We start from the raw sequence: 20,551 nt of genomic DNA, 5'->3' as shown, positions 1-20,551 counted from the left end.
ACACACACACACACACACACACACACACACGGATCCTGTGGTTCTAGTGATTAACTTGGCCGTATCTTTCTTTTGGGACACCGGGACCTGGTCTGTGTGAGAGAGTGACTTTTAGCCCCCACTGTTCACTTCCTGCCCAGCCTTTCCTCGGAATCAGTGAGAGATTTAGTCCTAACCATCTGGTAAATGCTATACTGGGTAGAGCAGAGATGTAGATGTGTCCAGAAGGAGAGAGAGTGAGAGCTTATCGTAACTGACTACAATGAACTAACAACTTATAATTTATTCCCCATATTGACCGTCTCTCTGAGATCACATTCTCTGGAACTGAAACGTTAGCTTTCTTACATGGCACATATTGCACTTTTACTTTCTTCTCCAACACTTTGTTTTTGCATTATTTAAACCAAATTGAACATGTTTCATTATTTACTTGAGGTTAATATAATACATCAATAAAATCAACTTAAGTTAAAATAATGTGTTCATTCAGTATTGCTGTAATGGTCATTATTACAAATAAAAAAATAAAAAAAATAGACCGATTAATCGGTATCGGCTTTTTTTGGTCCTCCAATAATCGGTATCGGCGTTGAAAAATCATAATCGGTCGACCTCTAGTTTATACATCCGTTTTCACATCCTGTGTCTTCAATGTTCCGGTGAAGCCTGTTTGGCAAGTTTCTTTGAAGCCTGTTTGACACAACAGGTCTAAATATGCCCGACGAATAGGTCTACATTTCTGCTCACTATTCATCTCTATTCCCCTGCCGTGACTTTGTTTTTTTCCTGTGGTTGGAATAAGCCTGTCAAGAGTAATGGAATTTGATATTCACGAAACCCTCCACCAGACTAATCCTCCGGCTCCTGTATGTGGTGTGTCCTGTGGGAAAAAGGTGCTATGGGGGGGGGGGTACATGGTGGGGGGGGGGTACATGGTGGGGGGGGTACATGGTGAGGGGGTACATGGTGGGGGGGGGGTACATGGTGAGATGGCTAGAGGGGAGGAAAATGAAGGCTTGGGAACGTTTCTAAACATCAAATCCTTGCTACCTTCGTATTGGTTTCCTCAGTTCCTCCCAAAGCTCATTGGAGGAGGAATGATCTAAGGTACCTCCCTCTGACCTACTCTTCCAATGAGCTTTGAGAGGAATTAAATAGGAAACAAGGACAGAGGAAAATAATTCAGACAAAGTCACAGACTAAAATGGTAAATGAGACCAATCCAGCCCTAGACCAGAGGATGAGAGATATCAAATAAACATGGGCCTGTAAAACTGACAATAACAATAACAATAACAACAATAATGTTTCTGCCAGGTATGCCATCTCTGTGATCTGTTTATCTGGTGGGGATATATGGGCCGTGACATTGGCAGAGGCACACACAGTGAGGAGAATGGGGTCCCAGACATTTGACCAGCAGCATTTAAAATTTACCGGACATTTACAGGGCCCATATGCATTGGGTTCCTAACCTGATTAGGACGTCCAGCCACGATGTTCAGAATGACAGAAATCACATTATGGTAATTCATCTTAACAGAACATGCAAGTCGATGATGGAATGATGCGAGGTTCCCTTCTTACTGAATTCCAATGTGTCATTTGAAGACGTTAGAACGACTGTCCAACACTTTCTTTTCATCAGCCAACAAGACAAGTAACCAACAGCAACATCGCCAGCCAACAAGACTAGTAACCAACAGCAACATCACTAGCCAGCAAGACGAGTAATCAACAGCAACATCGTCAGCCAACAAGACAAGTAAAACAACATCACTAGCCAACAAGATGAGTAACCAACAGCAATATCACTAGCCAACAAGATGAGTAACCAACAGCAACATCATCAGCCAACAAGACGAGTAACCAACAGCAACATCGTCAGCCAACAAGACAAGTAAAACAACATCACTAGCCAACAAGATGAGTAACCAACAGCAATATCACTAGCCAACAAGATGAGTAACCAACAGCAACATCATCAGCCAACAAGACGAGTAACCAACAGCAACATCGTCAGCCAACAAGACAAGTAAAACAACATCACTAGCCAACAAGATGAGTAAAAACAACATCACTAGCCAACAAGACAAGTAAAACAACATTAACATCACTAGCCAACAAGACAAGTAAACAACATTAACATCACTAGCCAACAAAACAACATTAACATCACTAGCCAACAAGACAAGTAAACAACATCAACATCACTAGCCAACAAGACAAGTAAACAACATCACTAGCCAACAAGACAAGTAAACAACATCACTAGCCAACAAGACAAGTAAACAACATCACTAGCCAACAAGACAAGTAAACAACATCAACATCACTAGCCAACAAGACAAGTAAACAACATTAACATCACTAGCCAACAAGACAAGTAAACAACATTAACATCACTAGCCAACAAGACAAGTAAACAACATCAACATCACTAGCCAACAAGACAAGTAAACAACATCAACATCACAAGCCAACAAGACAAGTAAACAACATCAACATCACTAGCCAACAAGACAAGTAAACAACATCAACATCACTAGCCAACAAGACAAGTAAACAACATCAACATCACTAGCCAACAAGACAAGTAAACAACATCAACATCACAAGCCTATGTCAATCTACCGTCCCCCACCGAAGACTCTGTTGCTACAACACCTTGCTTGTTTCATCACGTTGTTAAGAATTTATAATGGCGGTCTTCATGCATAACCGTCTGGAACATGATTATAATTGTGTCAGCCCTAACGCACACACACACACAGATATACAAACATTCACTCGCACGCACGCACACGCGCACACACACACACACACACACACACACACACACACACACACACACACACACACACACACACACACACACACACACACACACACACACACACACACACGCACGCACACACACACACACACACACACACACACAGTGAGGTAGAGGGGTAGGAGGGGAACTATTTTCAGATGTTAAAAAGGGAAATCAATTAGAGCTCTGAAAAAACCATCCCTGGGGCCACTGCATCACACCCCTCTACACACAGACATCTGCCTGCTTCAGTAAGGACATCTAGCAAGGCTCTCCAGCAATCTGTCTGGAATGTGTTTTTGTGCAGGGTGTGGAGCAACGCAGCAACGACCTTCTGGAGCAACGAAGACGAGAGAAAGGAAAAACCGAGGGAGGGGTACAAAGACTCCACGCATTAATGGGTATGCTGCGCCAGTGTGTCTCCGCTGCGTCAGTGTGTCCGTGCTGCGTCAGTGTGTCTGTGCTGCGTCAGTACTGCGTCAGTGTGTCTGTGCTGCGTCAGTGTGTCCGTGCTGCGTCAGTGTGTCCGTGCTGCGTCAGTGTGCCTGTGCTGCGTCAGTGTGTCTGTGCTGCGTCAGTGTGTCCGTGCTGCGTCAGTGTGCCTGTGCTGCGTCAGTGTGTCTGTGCTGCGTCAGTGTGTCCGTGCTGCGTCAGTGTGTCTGTGCTGCGTCAGTGCTGCGTCAGTGTGTCTGTGCTGCGTCAGTGTGTCCGTGCTGCGTCAGTGCTGCGCCAGTGTGTCTGTGCTGCGTCAGTGTGTCTGTGCTGCGTCAGTGTGTCTGTGCTGCGTCAGTGTGTCTGTGCTGCGTCAGTGCTGCGTCAGTGTGTCTGTGCTGCGTCAGTGTGTCTGTGCTGCGTCAGTGTGTCTGTGCTGCGTCAGTGTGTCTGTGCTGCGTCAGTGTGTCTGTGCTGCGTCAGTGCTGCGTCAGTGTGTCTGTGCTGCGTCAGTGTTTCTGTGCTGCGTCAGCGTGTCCGTGCTGCGTCAGTGTGTCCGTGCTGCGTCAGTGTGTCTGTGCTGCGTCAGTGTGCCTGTGCTGCGTCAGTGTGCCTGTGCTGCGTCAGTGTGTCCGTGCTGCGTCAGTGTGTCTGTGCTGCGTCAGTGCTGCGTCAGTGTGTCTGTGCTGCGTCAGTGTGTCCGTGCTGCGTCAGTGCTGCGCCAGTGTGTCTGTGCTGCGTCAGTGTGTCTGTGCTGCGTCAGTGTGTCTGTGCTGCGTCAGTGCTGCGTCAGTGTGTCTGTGCTGCGTCAGTGTGTCCGTGCTGCGTCAGTGTGTCCGTGCTGCGTCAGTGTGTCTGTGCTGCGTCAGTGTGCCTGTGCTGCGTCAGTGTGTCCGTGCTGCGTCAGTGTGTCTGTGCTGCGTCAGTGTTTCTGTGCTGCGTCAGTGTTTCTGTGCTGCGTCAGTGTGTCTGTGCTGCGTCAGTGTGTCTGTGCTGCGTCAGTGTGTCTGTGCTGCGTCAGTGCTGCGTCAGTGTGTCTGTGCTGCGTCAGTGCTGCGTCAGTGTGTCTGTGCTGTGTCAGTGTGTCTGTGCTGCGTCAGTGTGTCTGTGCTGCGTCAGTGTGTCTGTGCTGCGTCAGTGTGTCTGTGCTGCGTCAGTGTGTCCGTGCTGCGTCAGTGTGTCTGTGCTGCGTCAGTGCTGCGTCAGTGTGTCTGTGCTGCGTCAGTGCTGCGTCAGTGTGTCCGTGCTGCGTCGGTGTGGGTATTCCTTTGGATGGCGCTGTCTCTTACCTGATGCGTGTCCGTGGGGGAGCAGGGAGAGGAGGAGGAGGAGGATTGCAGACGTAGCCAGCCTGTGGACTGGAGAGGAAGAGGAGGCCAGGGCTCTCGTCTCACACAATACCATTCCATCACTCATCTTTTCCTCTGGAATCTCTACAGTCCTCTAAGCCTTAACCTGCAGGGCAGCGGGGGGGGGGGGTGGAGACAAATTAGTACAGTATCAACATACAGCAACGATTATATAACAGAGAGAGAACGTGAGAGAAACAGAGAGAGAGGATTTACTCTGCAGTCTGAACTCTCCGCAACACATTTCAGTTGGATTACTAATCCAGTGGATGGCAGATTGACAGTGTGTGTGCGCTGATCTCCTCAGGGGGAGGGAGAGGGAGAGGGAGAGACAGAGAGAGATGCCAAGAGGTGAACATAGAGACGAGTCCCCTCAGCCAGCTGGTCCCGAGGCTCAATTCACTAACTTCTACCACCCAACCAAGGCTGTGTCTATATTTGACAGTTCATGCAGCTTTAGTAGTCTGAACATAGGGCGCTCTGAACATAGGGCGCTCTGAGCATAGGGCGCTCTGAGCATAGGGCGCTCTGAGCATAGGGCGCTCTGAGCATAGGGCGCTCTGAGCATAGGGCGCTCTGAGCATAGGGCGCTCTGAGCATAGGGCGCCCTGAGCATAGGGCGCCCTGAGCATAGGGCGCCCTGAGCATAGGGCGCCCTGAACATAGGGCGCTCTGAACATAGGGCGCCCTGAACATAGGGCGCTCTGAACATAGGGCGCCTTGAACATAGGGCGCTCTGAACATAGGGCGCTCTGAACATAGGGCGCTCTGAGCATAGGGCGCTCTGAACATAGGGCGCCCTGAACATAGGGCGCTCTGAGCATAGGGCGCTCTGAGCATAGGGCGCTCTGAACATAGGGCGCCCTGAACATAGGGCGCTCTGAGCATAGGGCGCTCTGAGCATAGGGCGCTCTGAGCATAGGGCGCTCTGAACATAGGGCGCTCTGAACATAGGGCGCCCTGAACATAGGGCGCCCTGAACATAGGGCGCCCTGAACGGGGTCATGCATCTCCACTTAAAAATGTATTTTATTTATCTAGGTAAGTCAGTTAAGAACAAATTCTTATTTACAATGACGGCCTACCCCGGCCAAACCCGGACGACGCTGGGCCAATTGTGCGCCGCCCTATTGGACTCCCAATCACGGCCGGATGTGATACAGCCTGGATTCGAACCAGGGTTTCTGTAGTGACGCCTCAAGCACTACAATGCAGTGGCTAAGACCACTGCAACATACCCTGAGTGGGCTACCATGTCTACAATGTCCAGAATCTCTTTTCCTACACTACATTCAAATGCCAGCTATGCATCCTAAAAAACGGTGGAATAGGCTAAATATGCTAACGCAACAACTGATGTAGCCATCTCCTGTAACGAACGAGCCAGCAAACAACGCTAGGAATGCATTTCCTCCACCGTTATAATGAAAAAGGTTTCTCTCAGTCCCAAAAAAAACACACACATTTTCTGGAGACATGTGGGAGGAGTGCTGATGATGGCGCCCAATGTGCTTCCGGTAGCCAGAAAGCGCCCAGACGGTGGAGAAGACAACACATCACCTCCTGATGTGGTCCGATCTGAACACAGCCCACAAAACCACTTGTCAAATTAAAATCAAACTTTATTTGTCACATGTGCCCGAATTACAAGTCTAGACTTTACTGTTAAATGTTTTACTTACAAGCCCTTAACCAACAGTGCAGTTCAAGAAGAGTTAAAAAAATATTTACCAAATAAACTAAAATAAAAAATTATAAAAAGTAACAATAAAATAACAATAACTAGGCTATATACAGTGGTACCGGTACCGAGTCAATGTGGGGGGGTACCGATACCGAGTCAGTGTGGGGGGGGGTACCGGTACAAGTAGTAGAGGTAATTTGTGCATGTAGGTGGGGGTGAAGTGACTATGCATGGATAATAAACAGCGAGCAGCAGCAGTGTACAAAACAAATGGGGTTGGGGGAGGGAGGGGTCAATGTAAATTGTACGGTGGTGATTTTATTAACTGTTCAGCAGTCTAATGGCTGGGGGGTAGAAGCTGTTAAGGAGCCTCTTGGTCCTAGACTTGGTGCTCCGGTACCGCTTGTCGTGAGGTAGCAGAGAGAACAGTCTATGACCTGGGTGACTGGAGTCTCTGACATTTTGATGGGCTGGTTTGTGTGTCTAGACTAGAGGTCGACCGATAATGATTTTTCAACGCCGATACCGATTATTGGAGGACCAAAAAAAGCCGATACAGATTAAATCAACCGATTTATTTGCAATAATGACAATTACAAAAACACTTATTTAAACTTAATATAATACATCAATAAAATCAATTTAGCCTCAAATAAATAATGAAACATGTGTCAGGATTTGGCCAGGGTTGTTCCAGTTGTTTGTCAGTAGATGTCCCCATTGTGCTTTTTGTCCCTGTGTTTTTCCCTTGACCCCCATTATTGTTTGCACCTGTGTCTTGTTTCCCCTGAGTGTATTTAAACCCTTTGTTTCCCTCAGTTCTGTGCTCTGTGTTTGTATGTTGGCACCCTGCCCTAGTGTTCTGTGTGCTCTTGTCGATTCCGGGTAACGTTCTTGTGGTATTCTGTTTTTTTGTTTTAGTTTAGTTTTGGTGAGTTTCTTTTTAGATCTTTTTGTGTTTTTCCTTCCACCTTTTGGATTTGCCATTTTTTATTTTTAGGATTTTTTCTTCATTAAATACACCGTCTTAAGTACTGCTGTGTCTGCCTCATCTTCTGGGTTCTGCTGTCTATTCGTGGCTCAGTTGGTTAAGTGACTGTTTCTCACTCCGGAGACCCAGGTTCGAAACCGGGTCCTGACAGAAACACAGAGCCAAAAATGAACCCAGAGGCAGCCAGTTTCCAGGACCTTTTGCCACGCTGTCCCACCACCAGGAGACTGTCCAACGCCACGAAGCCGCCCTGGTTCAGCAAGAGGCCTTAATGGCAAGACATTCTCATCTTCTGTCGGAGATGCTGACTTCCATTAAGCAAATGTCTGATCGACTTACCCCGGCAACAGTTCCCGTCCCAGTACCTCAAGTTCACGTACCCATGGCAGTTAACCCCCTGGCTGAACCTCGTCTTCCACCTCCCCAACGGTTCTCAGGTGATCCAAGTGCTTGTAAAGGGTTTCTCACTCAATGTTCTCTCTCCTTTGAGCTGCAACCTTCGTCGTTTCCCACCGACCGGTCTAAGATCGCATATATCATCACCCTGCTGTCGGAAAAAGCCCTGGCCTGGGCTACTGCTGTGTGGGATGCCCATAGTTCCTGCTGTGCCAGCTACTCTGCCTTTGCTGAGGAATTCAAACGAGTGTTTCAAGGCCCAAGCAGTGGTTCTGACTCAGCCAAACAGCTCCTGACTCTCCATCAAGGTTGGCGCAGCGTGACGGACTATGCCATCCAGTTCCGCACGGTAGCAGCAGCGAGTGGCTGGAACAACGAGGCGCTCACGGTGTGCTTTCTGAAAGGCCTTTCCGACACTATCCAAGATGAACTGGCCACTCGGGAACCACCGGACAATCTCGATTCCCTGATCAAGTTGGCCTCACGCATTGACCAGCGTCTGAGAGAGAGAGAACTCAACCGTAGACCTCTAGCCCCTATCAGTCCCAGCTCCGAGCTCCCACCTTTATCATCACTGGCTCCACCGGAACCCATGCAGATTGGACGCATCTCCCAGGCTGAGAGAGACCGCCGGATGAGGGAGCGACGCTGTCTATATTGCGGCAAACCGGGCCATTTCCGTTCCACGTGTCCCGGGCTCCAGGGAAACGCTCTGTCCCGTACAGACCGGGGGAACTGTAACGGGAAACATAACCTCCTCCCATCCGTCCAACTCCCGTCTGCTCATTCCAGTCACCCTCTCCTGGGACAACCACAAGCTTCACCTTCAAGCCTTGGTAGACTCTGGAGCCGCAGGTAACTTCATGGATGGTGTCTGGGCGAAGGAGAATGGCGTTCCCTCTGAACCTCTAAGTGACCCCATGAGGGTTACTACATTGGATGGAAGCCCTTTGGGATCTGGACTTGTCACTCATGTCACTACCTCCTTGAGACTTTCAGTTTCACAACACCAGGAATTGATGAACTTTCATTTGATCTCCTGTTCCGAGTTCCCTCTCGTCCTTGGATACCCCTGGCTTCACAGCCATAACCCTCACATCGACTGGTCTGTGGGCACTATCAAGCAGTGGGGTCCTACGTGCCAAGCTACTTGTATTTTCCAGAATTCCCGAGTTCTACTCCCGAGTCTTTAGAATCCATCGACCTGACCCGAGTTCCCGAGTGTTACCATGACCTCAAACTGGTGTTTAGCAAACAGAGGGCCACCATGCTACCACCCCATAGATCTTACGATTGCCCCATCGACCTGTTTCCGGGCACTTGCCCCCCAGGGGTCGGATCTTTTCCCTATCTCCACCCGAACGAGCTGCTATGGATACCTACATCAAGGACTCTCTGGAAGCAGGCCTCATGCGTCCATCCACCTCCCCGGCGGGAGCAGGGTTTTTCTTTGTGGCCAAGAAAGACGGTGGGTTACGTCCTTGCATCGACTACCGGGGACTCAATGACATAACCGTCCGTAACCGTTACCCGCTACCCCTTATGGCCACAGCCTTCGAGCTGCTCCAGGAAGCAGTTGTTTTCACTAAGCTTGACCTGCGGAACGCATACCATCTTGTGCGGATCAGACCTGGTGACGAGTGGAAGACCGCTTTCAACACGCCTACTGGTCACTATGAATACTTGGTGATGCCCTTCGGCCTGACCAACGCCCCAGCGGTGTTCCAAGCGCTCATAAACGATGTGCTTAGGGATATGCTTAACATATTTGTGTTCGTTTACTTGGATGACATCCTCATCTTTTCGAGCTCCCTTCAAGAACACACTAAGCATGTCAGACAAGTACTCAAACGCCTCCTGGACAGCCATCTGTACGTTAAGCCGGAAAAATGTGAATTCCATTCATCCCGAGTACAATTCCTGGGATTTGTAGTGGAACCCGGTCGAATCCAAATGGACCCTAGGAAGGTAGGGGCGGTAGCGGATTGGCCCACCCCCAAATCCGTTAAGGATGTTCAGCGTTTCCTGGGCTTCACAAACTTTTACCGCAAGTTCATCAAGAACTTCAGTTTGGTGGCAGCTCCTCTCTCAGCTTTAACCAAAGGTGGCAATGCAAGGTTTTTTTGGGGAAGAGAAGCTGAGACGGCCTTCCAAGGACTCAAGCAGCGCATCCTCTCTGCTCCCATCCTGATACTACCGACTACGGATGAACCATTTGTGGTGGAGGTAGACGCATCAGAGGTTGGTGTCGGAGCTGTCCTGTCTCAGAGGGGTGAAGACAAGAAGCTTCATCCGTGCGCTTTCTTCTCACACCGGCTTACCCCGACTGAGAGGAACTACGATGTGGGGGATCGTGAACTCCTAGCGGTTAAGATGGCATTGAAGGAATGGAGACACTGGCTCGAGGGGGCTTCTCACCCGTTTCAAGTGCTTACGGACCACAAAAATCTGGAGTATATCCAGCAGGCGAAGCGATTGAACTCTAGACAAGCTAGATGGTCTCTTTTCTTCAATCGATTCCAGTTTATCCTCACCTATCGGCCCGGGTCGAAGAATCTCAAACCGGATGCCCTGTCCCGAGTCTACGCTCCTGCCATTCGAGATGACACGGACATGCCTGTCCTTCCTGCTGCTAAGATTGTGGCTCCGATCTCGTGGCAAGTTGAGGATACCGTGAGACGTGCTCAAGCTAGCGAACCGGACCCTAAAGGAGGCCCTGCCAATCGGTTGTTTGTCCCCAAGGCAGTGAGGACTCAGGTCCTTCTGTGGGGGCACTCCTCTCGCCTCACCTGTCATCCGGGCGTAGGTCGCACCTTGGAGTTCATCCAGCGTAAGTTCTGGTGGCCTACCATAAGAGAAGACGTTGCCACTTTCGTCAATGCCTGCCCCGTGTGCTGCCAGGGCAAATCTTCTCACCTCCGCCCTCAAGGACTCCTTCACCCTTTACCTGTTCCCCACAGACCCTGGTCCCATATCTCATTGGACTTTATTACTGGACTTCCTCCATCCCATGGCAATACTACTATCCTAGTCATAATCGACAGGTTTTCAAAGGCGGCCAGGTTCGTCCCTCTGACTAAGTTACCTTCTGCCAAGGAAACGGCTGAGTTGGTAATTAATCATGTGTTCCGAGTCTTCGGCATTCCTCAAGATGTGGTTTCTGACAGAGGTCCCCAGTTCGCCTCAAGGTTTTGGAAGGCCTTCTGCCAACTCATGGGGGCTTCTGCCAGTCTATCTTCAGGGTACCATCCGGAGTCCAACGGCCAAACAGAGAGGATGAATCAAGAGCTGGAAACCACCCTCCGATGTATGACTCGTGACAACCCGTCCACATGGTCATCCTTTATTGTTTGGGCCGAATACGCGCACAACACCTTGCGCTCCTCCTCCACTGGTATGTCCCCGCACGAGTGTCAGTTTGGCTATGCTCCTCCATTGTTCCCGGACCAGGAGGCAGAAGTCAGTGTGCCTTCAGCCTTGAGATTCGTCAGACGCTGTCGGCTTATGTGGAGGAAGACCCGTCTTAATCTGATGCGTTCCTCACAGAGGTATCAACAACAAGCCAACAGACGTCGCCGTCCCGGGCCTACCCTGCGCCCCGGCCAGAGAGTCTGGCTCTCCACAAGAGACTTACCTCTACGGGTGGAGTCTCGCAAGCTGTCCCAAAAATACATCGGTCCCTTCAAGGTTGCCAGGAGAGTTAACCCAGTTTCTTATCACCTACACTTACCCAGATCCCTTAAGATTAATCCCACATTTCATGTGTCTTTGTTAAAACCTGTTGTTTTTTCTCCCCTTGTCCCGGCAGACAGACCTCCCCCTCCGCCTCGTGTCATTGGAGGCCAGCCGGCTTATACCGTCCACCGGATACTGGATTCCCGCCGGGTGCAGCGGTCCTGGCAGTATCTGGTGGACTGGGAAGGCTACGGTCCTGAGGAGCGCTCCTGGGTTCCTGCCAGAGACATCCTGGACCCTGACCTCATTCGTCAGTTCAGGGTCCTCCACCCTGAGAGAGCTGGTAGGAACGTCAGGAGCCGTTCCTAGGGGGATTCTGTCAGGATTTGGCCAGGGTTGTTCCAGTTGTTTGTCAGTAGATGTCCCCATTGTGCTTTTTGTCCCTGTGTTTTTCCCTTGACCCCCATTATTGTTTGCACCTGTGTCTTGTTTCCCCTGAGTGTATTTAAACCCTTTGTTTCCCTCAGTTCTGTGCTCTGTGTTTGTATGTTGGCACCCTGCCCTAGTGTTCTGTGTGCTCTTGTCGATTCCGGGTAACGTTCTTGTGGTATTCTGTTTTTTTGTTTTAGTTTAGTTTTGGTGAGTTTCTTTTTAGATCTTTTTGTGTTTTTCCTTCCACCTTTTGGATTTGCCATTTTTTATTTTTAGGATTTTTTCTTCATTAAATACACCGTCTTAAGTACTGCTGTGTCTGCCTCATCTTCTGGGTTCTGCTGTCTATTCGTGGCTCAGTTGGTTAAGTGACTGTTTCTCACTCCGGAGACCCAGGTTCGAAACCGGGTCCTGACAACATGTTCAATTTGGTTTAAATAATAAATTAAGTAAAAGTGCAATATGTGCCATGTAAAAAAGCTAAAGTTTCAGTTCCTTGCTCAGAACATGAGAACATATGAAAGCTGGTGGTTCTTTTTCACATGAGACTTCAATATTCCCAGGTAAGAAGTTTTAGGTTGTAGTTATTATTGAAATTATAGGACTATTTCGCTCTATACGATTTGTATTTTATATACCTTTGACTATAGGCACTTTAGTATTGCCAGTGTAACAGTATAGCTTCCGTCCCTCTCCTCGCTCCTCCCTGGGCTCGAACCAGCAACACAACAGCCACCATCGAAGCAGCGTTACCCATGCAGAGCAAGGGGAACAACTACTCCAAGTCTCAGAGCGAGTGACGTTTGAAACGCTATTAGCGCGCACCCCGCTAACTAGCTCGCCATTTCACATCGGTTACACAAGCCTAATCTTGGGAGTTGATAGGCTTGAAGTCATAAACAGCGCAATGCTTGAAGCACAGCGAAGAGCTGCTGGCAAAACGCACGAAAGTGCTGTTTGAATGAATGCTTACGATCCTGCTGGTGCCTACCACCGCTCAGTCAGACTGCTCTATCAAATCATAGACTTAGTTATAACATAATAACACACAGAAATACGAGCCTTAGGTCATTAATATGGTCAAATACGGACACTATAATTTCAAAAACAAAACGTTTATTCTTTCAGTGAAATACGGAACCGTTCCGTATTTTATCTAACAGATGCATTCATAAGTCTAAATATTCCTGTTACATTGCACAACCTTCAATGTTATGTCATAATTACGTAAAATTCTGGCAAATTAGTTCGCAACGAGCCAGGCGGCCCAAACTGTTGCATATACCCTGACTCTGCGTGCAAGAAAAGTGACACAATTTCACCTGGTTAATATTGCCTGCTAACCTGGATTTTTTTTAGCTAAATATGCAGTTTAAAAATATATACTTCTGTGCATTGATTTTAAGAAAGGCATTGGTGTTTATGTTAGGTACAGTTGTCCAACAATTGTGCTTTTTTCGCAAATGCACTTTTGTTAAATCATCCCCCAGCGTTGCATCGATTATATGCAACACGCTAGATAAACTAGTAATATCATCAATCATGTGTAGTTAACTAGTGATCATGATTGATTGATTGTTTTTTATAAGATAAGTTTAATGCTAGCTAGCAACTGACCTTGGCTTCTTACTGCATTCGTAGTTAACTGAAAGGTTGCAAGATTGAATCCCCGAGCGGACAAGGTAAAAATATGTTGTTCTGCCCCCGGAACAAGGCAGTCAACCCACCGTTCCCCCGGAACAAGGCAGTCAACCCACCGTTCCCCCGGAACAAGGCAGTCAACCCACCGTTCCCCCGGAACAAGGCAGTCAACCCACCGTTCCCCCGGAACAAGGCAGTCAACCCACCGTTCCCCCGGAACAAGGCAGTCAACCCACCGTTCCCCCGGAACAAAGCAGTCAACCCACCGTTCCCCGGAACAAGGCAGTCAACCCACCGTTCCCCCGGAACAAGGCAGTCAACCCACCGTTCCCCGGAACAAGGCAGTCAACCCACCGTTCCCCCGGAACAAGGCAGTCAACCCACCGTTCCCCCGGAACAAGGCAGTCAACCCACCGTTCCCCCGGAACAAGGCAGTCAACCCACCGTTCCCCCGGAACAAGGCAGTCAACCCACCGTTCCCCCGGACAAGGCAGTCAACCCACCGTTCCCCCGGACAAGGCAGTCAACCCACCGTTCCCCCGGAACAAGGCAGTCAACCCACCGTTCCCCCGGAACAAGGCAGTCAACCCACCGTTCCCCCGGAACAAGGCAGTCAACCCACCGTTCCCCCGGAACAAGGCAGTCAACCCACCGTTCCCCCGGAACAAGGCAGTCAACCCACCGTTCCCCCGGACAAGGCAGTCAACCCACCGTTCCCCGGAACAAGGCAGTCAACCCACTGTTCCCCGGTAGGCCGTCATTGAAAATAAGAACGTTTTAGTAACTGACTTGCCGAGTTAAATAAAGGCTGTAGTTGTTTTTTGTGTGTTTTTTTTATTAAATCGGCCAAATCGGCGTCCAAAAATACAGATTTCCGATTGTTGTGAAAACTTGAAAATCGGCCCTAATTAAAAATCGGCAATTCCGATTAAATCGGTCGACCTCTAGTCTAGACCCTTCTTTTCAATGCAATCTTCTTATTCTGATAGCAGAAGCCACATGGGAGTGTGAAGTGTAGACAGGACCAAAGCCTCAGGACAACTCAGAAAAATCTGGGGAAATTATCACTAAGCAACAAAAAAAAGAAATCTCAAATATATCACCTATTAGAATGAAACCATGACAAATACAAATGCATGCTATTTGGCTCTAAAACAGAACAAGGAGCTAGACTATCTGACCACTATGACTGATAGTGGTTTTCTATGTACAGACTGGCTATAGAGACTGGTCCTTACAGGCAAACCTGGCAGCCCAGAGATTCTATTTGACAGAAAATGCTAATAAAAATGTAAAAAAATAAAACATTAAAGAATTATTAAAGCCTAAATGATGAAAATAAACTTTAAGATACATAGTTGGTGAAAGTGTTGATTATTCATATTAGCATATTCTGTGTTGTAATTGTTGTTAATACGAGTACCTTAATCACTGTTATCGCTTCATTACAAACAGTCTGGTATATTCCTGTCTTTGGCCATCGTTCTCATATATGTTTACTTTGAAAGGAAAAAACACTTCAATTGTCAATGTCAATAAAGTCAACTGAATTGAGAGAGTCAGAGAGAGCGAGAGAGTCCCCTTTACACTCTGACAGTATCAGAGACAGACAGATGGTTCAGATAGAGGCCTACGTTTCGTTACATTATCTCTCCCATTACAGAACACATCAGTTTCATCACCGTCAGCTTGAAAACTTCCTCTGATCTCTGCTGTGGTCTGCTCACACTGCTGCTGTCACACTAAAAAAAACAGACTTTCTGAACTGCGGAGGACTACACCGGGAAATATAATATGCTAGCTATATTAATATGCTAGCTAATCTACTGGGATGGACGAGAAATATTTCAAGAAGAAAAGAAAGGGAAAAGAGAGTGAGAGACTCGACAGTAAAACAAGAACACAGACATTGGAGCTGAGGGCACAGGGGGGGAGACAGAGAGAGACAGCAAGAGAGAGAGAGACAGACAGCGAGAGAGAGAGAGACAGAGAGACAGTGGGACAGAGAGAGAGACAGACAGCGAGAGAGAGAGACAGCAAGAGAGAGAGAGCAAGAGAGAGAGACAGACAGCAAGAGAGAGACACAGCAAGAGAGAGAGAGACAGCAAGAGAGAGAGAGAGACAGCAAGAGAGAGAGACAGCAAGAGAGAGACAGCAAGAGAGAGACAGAGAGAGAGAGAAAGCGGGACAGAGAGAGAGTGACAGCGGGACAGAGAGAGAGCGAGACAGCGAGACAGAGAGAGAGACAGCGAGAGAGAGAGACAGAGACAGAGAGACAGCGAGAGAGAGAGACAGAGAGACAGCGAGAGAGAGAGAGAGACAGCGAGACAGAGACAGCGAGAGAGAGAGAGACAGCAGGACAGAGAGAGAGACAGCGAGAGAGAGACAGACAGCGAGACAGAGAGAGAGAGACAGCGGGAGAGGGAGAGAGAGAGGGAGCAGTAGTGACTTCCAGTATTCAGAGCAGAAGCGGAAATCCCGCCGCCCCATCCACCAGCCCCCCAGTCCAGAACCCAGAGGGGAAATGAACCGTTGGGTTCCAAGAAACAGCTGCGGATGAAGAGAAGAAAGGAGCAAAGTCAGCAGAGAGAGAGAGACAGAGAGATGTTTTACAGTTAAACCCCTTTAAACCAGCAGGGCCTGAGTAAGCCCTCCCAGAGAAACAACCCGTAACACTATCGCTCTAGGGGTGAAAACAAAACGGACAAATCCACATCCAGGAATCAAGATCATTAAAACACAAATGAGATCCAGGTGCAGAAGCTTGATTGCTAGACTAGGGAGCGATAGCCTAGCGCTAGGCTGCTTTAGTCATTAGTCAGCAGGCATTGGCGGAAGCCTGGCAGGCAGCGTACCTCAGGAGAGAGAGGGCAGCGGGTCCTTTAGCTCAGAGACAGCCAGTAGTCACAGCCAGCCTGCTGATCTGGTAGCTATTGATAGCCATAAGCTAATACCATGGTTACTAAACATAACAGTAGCAAGCTATCCCGGCAGGCCAGGCAGCATGCCTTAGGAGAGTAGAGGGCAGCCTGCTGAGCGCCTTGTAGCTGCTAGCTAATAGCATGGAGCTGCTAGCTTGCTAACAGCATGGAGCTAACAGCATGGAGCTGCTAGCATTGAGCTAACAGCATGGAGCTGCTAGCATGGAGCTAACAGCATGGAGCTGCTAGCATGGAGCTAACAGCATGGAGCTAACAGCATGGAGCTGCTAGCATGGAGCTAACAGCATGGAGCTGCTAGCATGGAGCTGCTGAGCTGAATAGAACAGAGGGGGGAAACGTGATTGTCTCCTGTTTTTGCTTGCATTAGAATGGAGGCCTGGTAGGTAACGACACAAGACTGGCACAGACCTAGTGGAAAGACACACACATGCCTGATGGCGACGCTCAGAAAAATGGCTGGTGGAAGGTGGCAGAGAGAGACGCATGGGCCTTTGGCAAGGACGACGTTGGCACATTGGCACTGCATCATGCCAAGAGGCCAGTCTGAACAGAACGACAACCCGTCTGGCTAGAAGTACGGCCAACAGATAGAAAAACAGTCAAATGTTGGGTGTTATCGTTATCAGTGCATTGGTTGCACTTGTAATGCACTCCAGGATATAATGAAAAGCTTTGTTGACGCAGATGGGACTCTGTATGGACAAGATGCCCCCCCCCCTCTAAGCGACAACAAACAAACACAAAATCTACATCAACTGTTATATTGTGTTAGTTCAAAGGAGCTCTTCAGATGTAGTCTAGCTGGTTGTACGACTGTTTGACAGTGTGTCTGCAAAGCAGTGATGCTGCTATAGCAGAGACTGTGATCTGTGAAGCGAAGCCCAAAGCAGTGATGCTGCTACAGCAGAGACTGATCTGTGAAGGGAAGCCCAAAGCAGTGATGCTGCTACAGCAGAGACTGATCTGTGAAGCGAAGCCCAAAGCAGTGATGCTGCTACAGCAGAGACTGATCTGTGAAGGGAAGCCCAAAGCAGTGATGCTGCTACAGCAGAGACTGATCTGTGAAGGGAAGCCCAAAGCAGTGATGCTGCTACAGCAGAGACTGTGATCTGTGAAGGGAAGCCCAAAGCAGAATGAGTTTGATTACTTTCTCAAGTCTAAGGATGTGGAAAAGTAAATCCAAACCTATTAAATCCAAGGTTGTGAAATCCTTCCAACACAAAGCAGCCCGATTAGCCTGTAGCCTAACTACATTAAGATTGCCAGGAGAACCTGTACTTCTTTCTCTTGTGCAAAATCTATTTTCTACTTTATATTCCTAAAATCATCTAACCTCATGTGTCTCCTCCATAGTCTTCTTGTCCTCTGCAGAGGCACGCAACCAAAGGTTACCAGGAGGCATGGACGCGTGCTGCGTGATCGATTCACTCTAGGATGATGGTGTCACCACACCTGCTCCTTTAGATTGGATTACACTGATTGGTGTTAATGATAATAACTGTGTAATAAGAGTTTTGTTGTTGTTGTAATAAACACATTAAAACCTTAATATCACTCTGCTTCTATTGGCCGAACCTTTCCGTTGAGCTCTCAGCTGGCCCGTCATCAAAGCATTCTAAGAATAGTTCTGGTCTCTTGTCATCCAGTTTCTCTTTACACACAATGACAATAGAAATGAATGTTTCCTGGTTAGATATGGCCAGGAATAGACCCATCTTCACAGTTTGAACAAACCAGTCTGTCAACAGAAACAAACTTCCTTATAAAAATAATAAAAACACTCTGGCCCACACAATTCAGCCATGGCTGAAAACAGATGTTTGACTGGAAATTAATTGGTAGAAAAACAACAAAACCGATAGCGTCAAAACAAATGATGAAAATAAATCAATTTAGGCTGGATACCTGCATTGGTGCCCACCGCAGATGTTATTCTGGATGTCGTGTAGTAAGCTAGTTCATTAACTTACAACCCATGTAGTCTTGTGACAGACGAAACAGAGCATCTATGTTTAACCAATGTTACATGTGCAGCTGGCTAGCCCAACACGAGCAGGCTTGCCCAACCTATTCAGCAGGCTAGTCCAACACGAGCAGGCTAGCCCAACACGAGCAGGCTAGCCCAACACGAGCAGGCTAGCCCAACCCGAGCAGGCTAGCCCAACCCGAGCAGGCTAGCCCAACCCGAGCAGGCTAGCACGTACATGCTAGCAAGTACCCATCTTCTAATTCTAAATAAAATTTCACCAACCGTGTCATTTGTGGCGGTAACATGCTATCCCCTCTGGCACAATTCCACATCCTGTCTCATCTCGTATGTATCACAGCGTCTGTGGTGTGAGAAAGGATCTGCTGGATCCAGACTATTAAAATCTGATCTTGGGCCTGTCCCAAATGGCACCCTATTCCCTGTCTAGTCTAATGCACTAATTTTTGACCATGGCCCATAGGGTTCCGGTCAAAAGTAGTGCACTATATATGAAAAGTAGTGCACTATATATGAAAAGTAGTGCATTATATATGAAAAGTAGTGCACTATATATGAAAAGTAGTGCACTATATATGAAAAGTAGTGCACTATATATGAAAAGTAGTGCATTATATATGAAAAGTAGTGCACTATATATGAAAAGTAGTGCACTATATATGAAAAGTAGTGCATTATATATGAAAAGTAGTGCACTATATATGAAAAGTAGTGCACTATATATGAAAAGTAGTGCACTTTATAGGGAGCCATTTGGACTCAGCCTTCTGTCTGGTTAAGAGGGAATAACTCCCAGAACTACTCTACTGTAATCAGATTGCTGCTGTAAATCAGATTACAAACTCAGCAAAACCTGGGTGGAAAATTGTGTCTAATCTTGAAAAGTGGACAATTCTTACTGTGCTGTTCTACTCTTATTTCATTTAGTCCTCCGTGTCGGAGCGTGAAGCCTAAGATTTTCACTGTACCCTGCAATCACACCTGCAACCCTGTACATGTGACCATTAAACACTGTGAATCTGACCAACTCTGCCTTCAGAAGTAGGCCTTATGTTGTCGGTCAACAAGAAGAGTGAAAATAGTCTAGTCCTCCTTGGTCATGAGGTCTCTAACTATAATGTCCTTCTTGACTAGTCATGTCAGCCTAATGTACACTACTGTTCAAACGTCTGGGAACACAGAGAGCAGGGGAGAGAAGGCATGTGTGTGGGAACACAGAGAGCAGGGGAGAGGAGGCATGTGTGTGGGAACACAGAGAGCAGGGGAGAGGAGGCATGTGTGTGGGAACACAGAGAGCAGGGGAGAGGAGGCATGTGTGTGGGAACACAGAGAGCAGGGGAGAGGAGGCATGTGTGTGGGAACACAGAGAGCAGGGGAGAGAAGGCATGTGTGTGGGAACACAGAGAGCAGGGGAGAGGAGGCATGTGTCTGGGAACACAGAGAGCAGGGGAGAGGAGGCATGTGTGTGGGAACACAGAGAGCAGGGGAGAGGAGGCATGTGTCTGGGAACACAGAGAGCAGGGGAGAGGAGGCATGTGTCTGGGAACACAGAGAGCAGGGGAGAGGAGGCATGTGTGTGGGAACACAGAGAGCAGGGGAGAGGAGGCATGTGTCTGGGAACACAGAGAGCAGGGGAGAGGAGGCATGTGTCTGGGAACACAGAGAGCAGGGGAGAGGAGGCATGTGTCTGGGAACACAGAGAGCAGGGGAGAGGAGGCATGTGTCTGGGAACACAGAGAGCAGGGGAGAGGAGGCATGTGTCTAGGAAACACAGAGAGCAGGGGAGAGGAGGCATGTGTCTGGGAACACAGAGAGCAGGGGAGAGAAGGCATGTGTCTGGGAACACAGAGAGCAGGGGAGAGGAGGCATGTGTGTGGGAACACAGAGAGCAGGGGAGAGGAGGCATGTGTCTGGGAACACAGAGAGCAGGGGAGAGGAGGCATGTGTCTGGGAACACAGAGAGCAGGGGAGAGGAGGCATGTGTCTGGGAACACAGAGAGCAGGGGAGAGGAGGCATGTGTCTGGGAACACAGAGAGCAGGGGAGAGGAGGCATGGGTCTGGGAACACAGAGAGCAGGGGAGAGGAGGCATGTGTCTGGGAACACAGAGAGCAGGGGAGAGAAGGCATGTGTCTAGGAACACAGAGAGCAGGGGAGAGAAGGCATGTGTGTGGGAACACAGAGAGCAGGGGAGAGGAGGCA

General features: G+C 48.5%; 1 protein-coding gene across 2 annotated transcripts in view; it reads right to left on the bottom strand.

Annotated features, from left to right (window-relative positions):
- Positions 1 to 20,551, bottom strand: part of susd6 (sushi domain containing 6) — a 74,040-nt gene that overhangs the window by 37,595 nt on the left and 15,894 nt on the right. For both annotated transcript variants that reach the window (XM_064991665.1, XM_064991664.1), the window contains exon 2: positions 4,543 to 4,708. In XM_064991665.1, the coding sequence (XP_064847737.1) occupies positions 4,543 to 4,669 (127 nt within the window). In that variant the 5' untranslated portion in view covers positions 4,670 to 4,708. The remainder of the gene's footprint in view (positions 1 to 4,542; positions 4,709 to 20,551) is intronic.

The sequence above is a fragment of the Oncorhynchus masou genome, chromosome 16, assembly GCF_036934945.1.
Source record: "Oncorhynchus masou masou isolate Uvic2021 chromosome 16, UVic_Omas_1.1, whole genome shotgun sequence".
NCBI lineage: Eukaryota > Metazoa > Chordata > Actinopteri > Salmoniformes > Salmonidae > Oncorhynchus > Oncorhynchus masou.
Note: the sequence above shows the minus strand (reverse complement) of the source record. Positions and strands in the feature narration are given on the sequence as shown.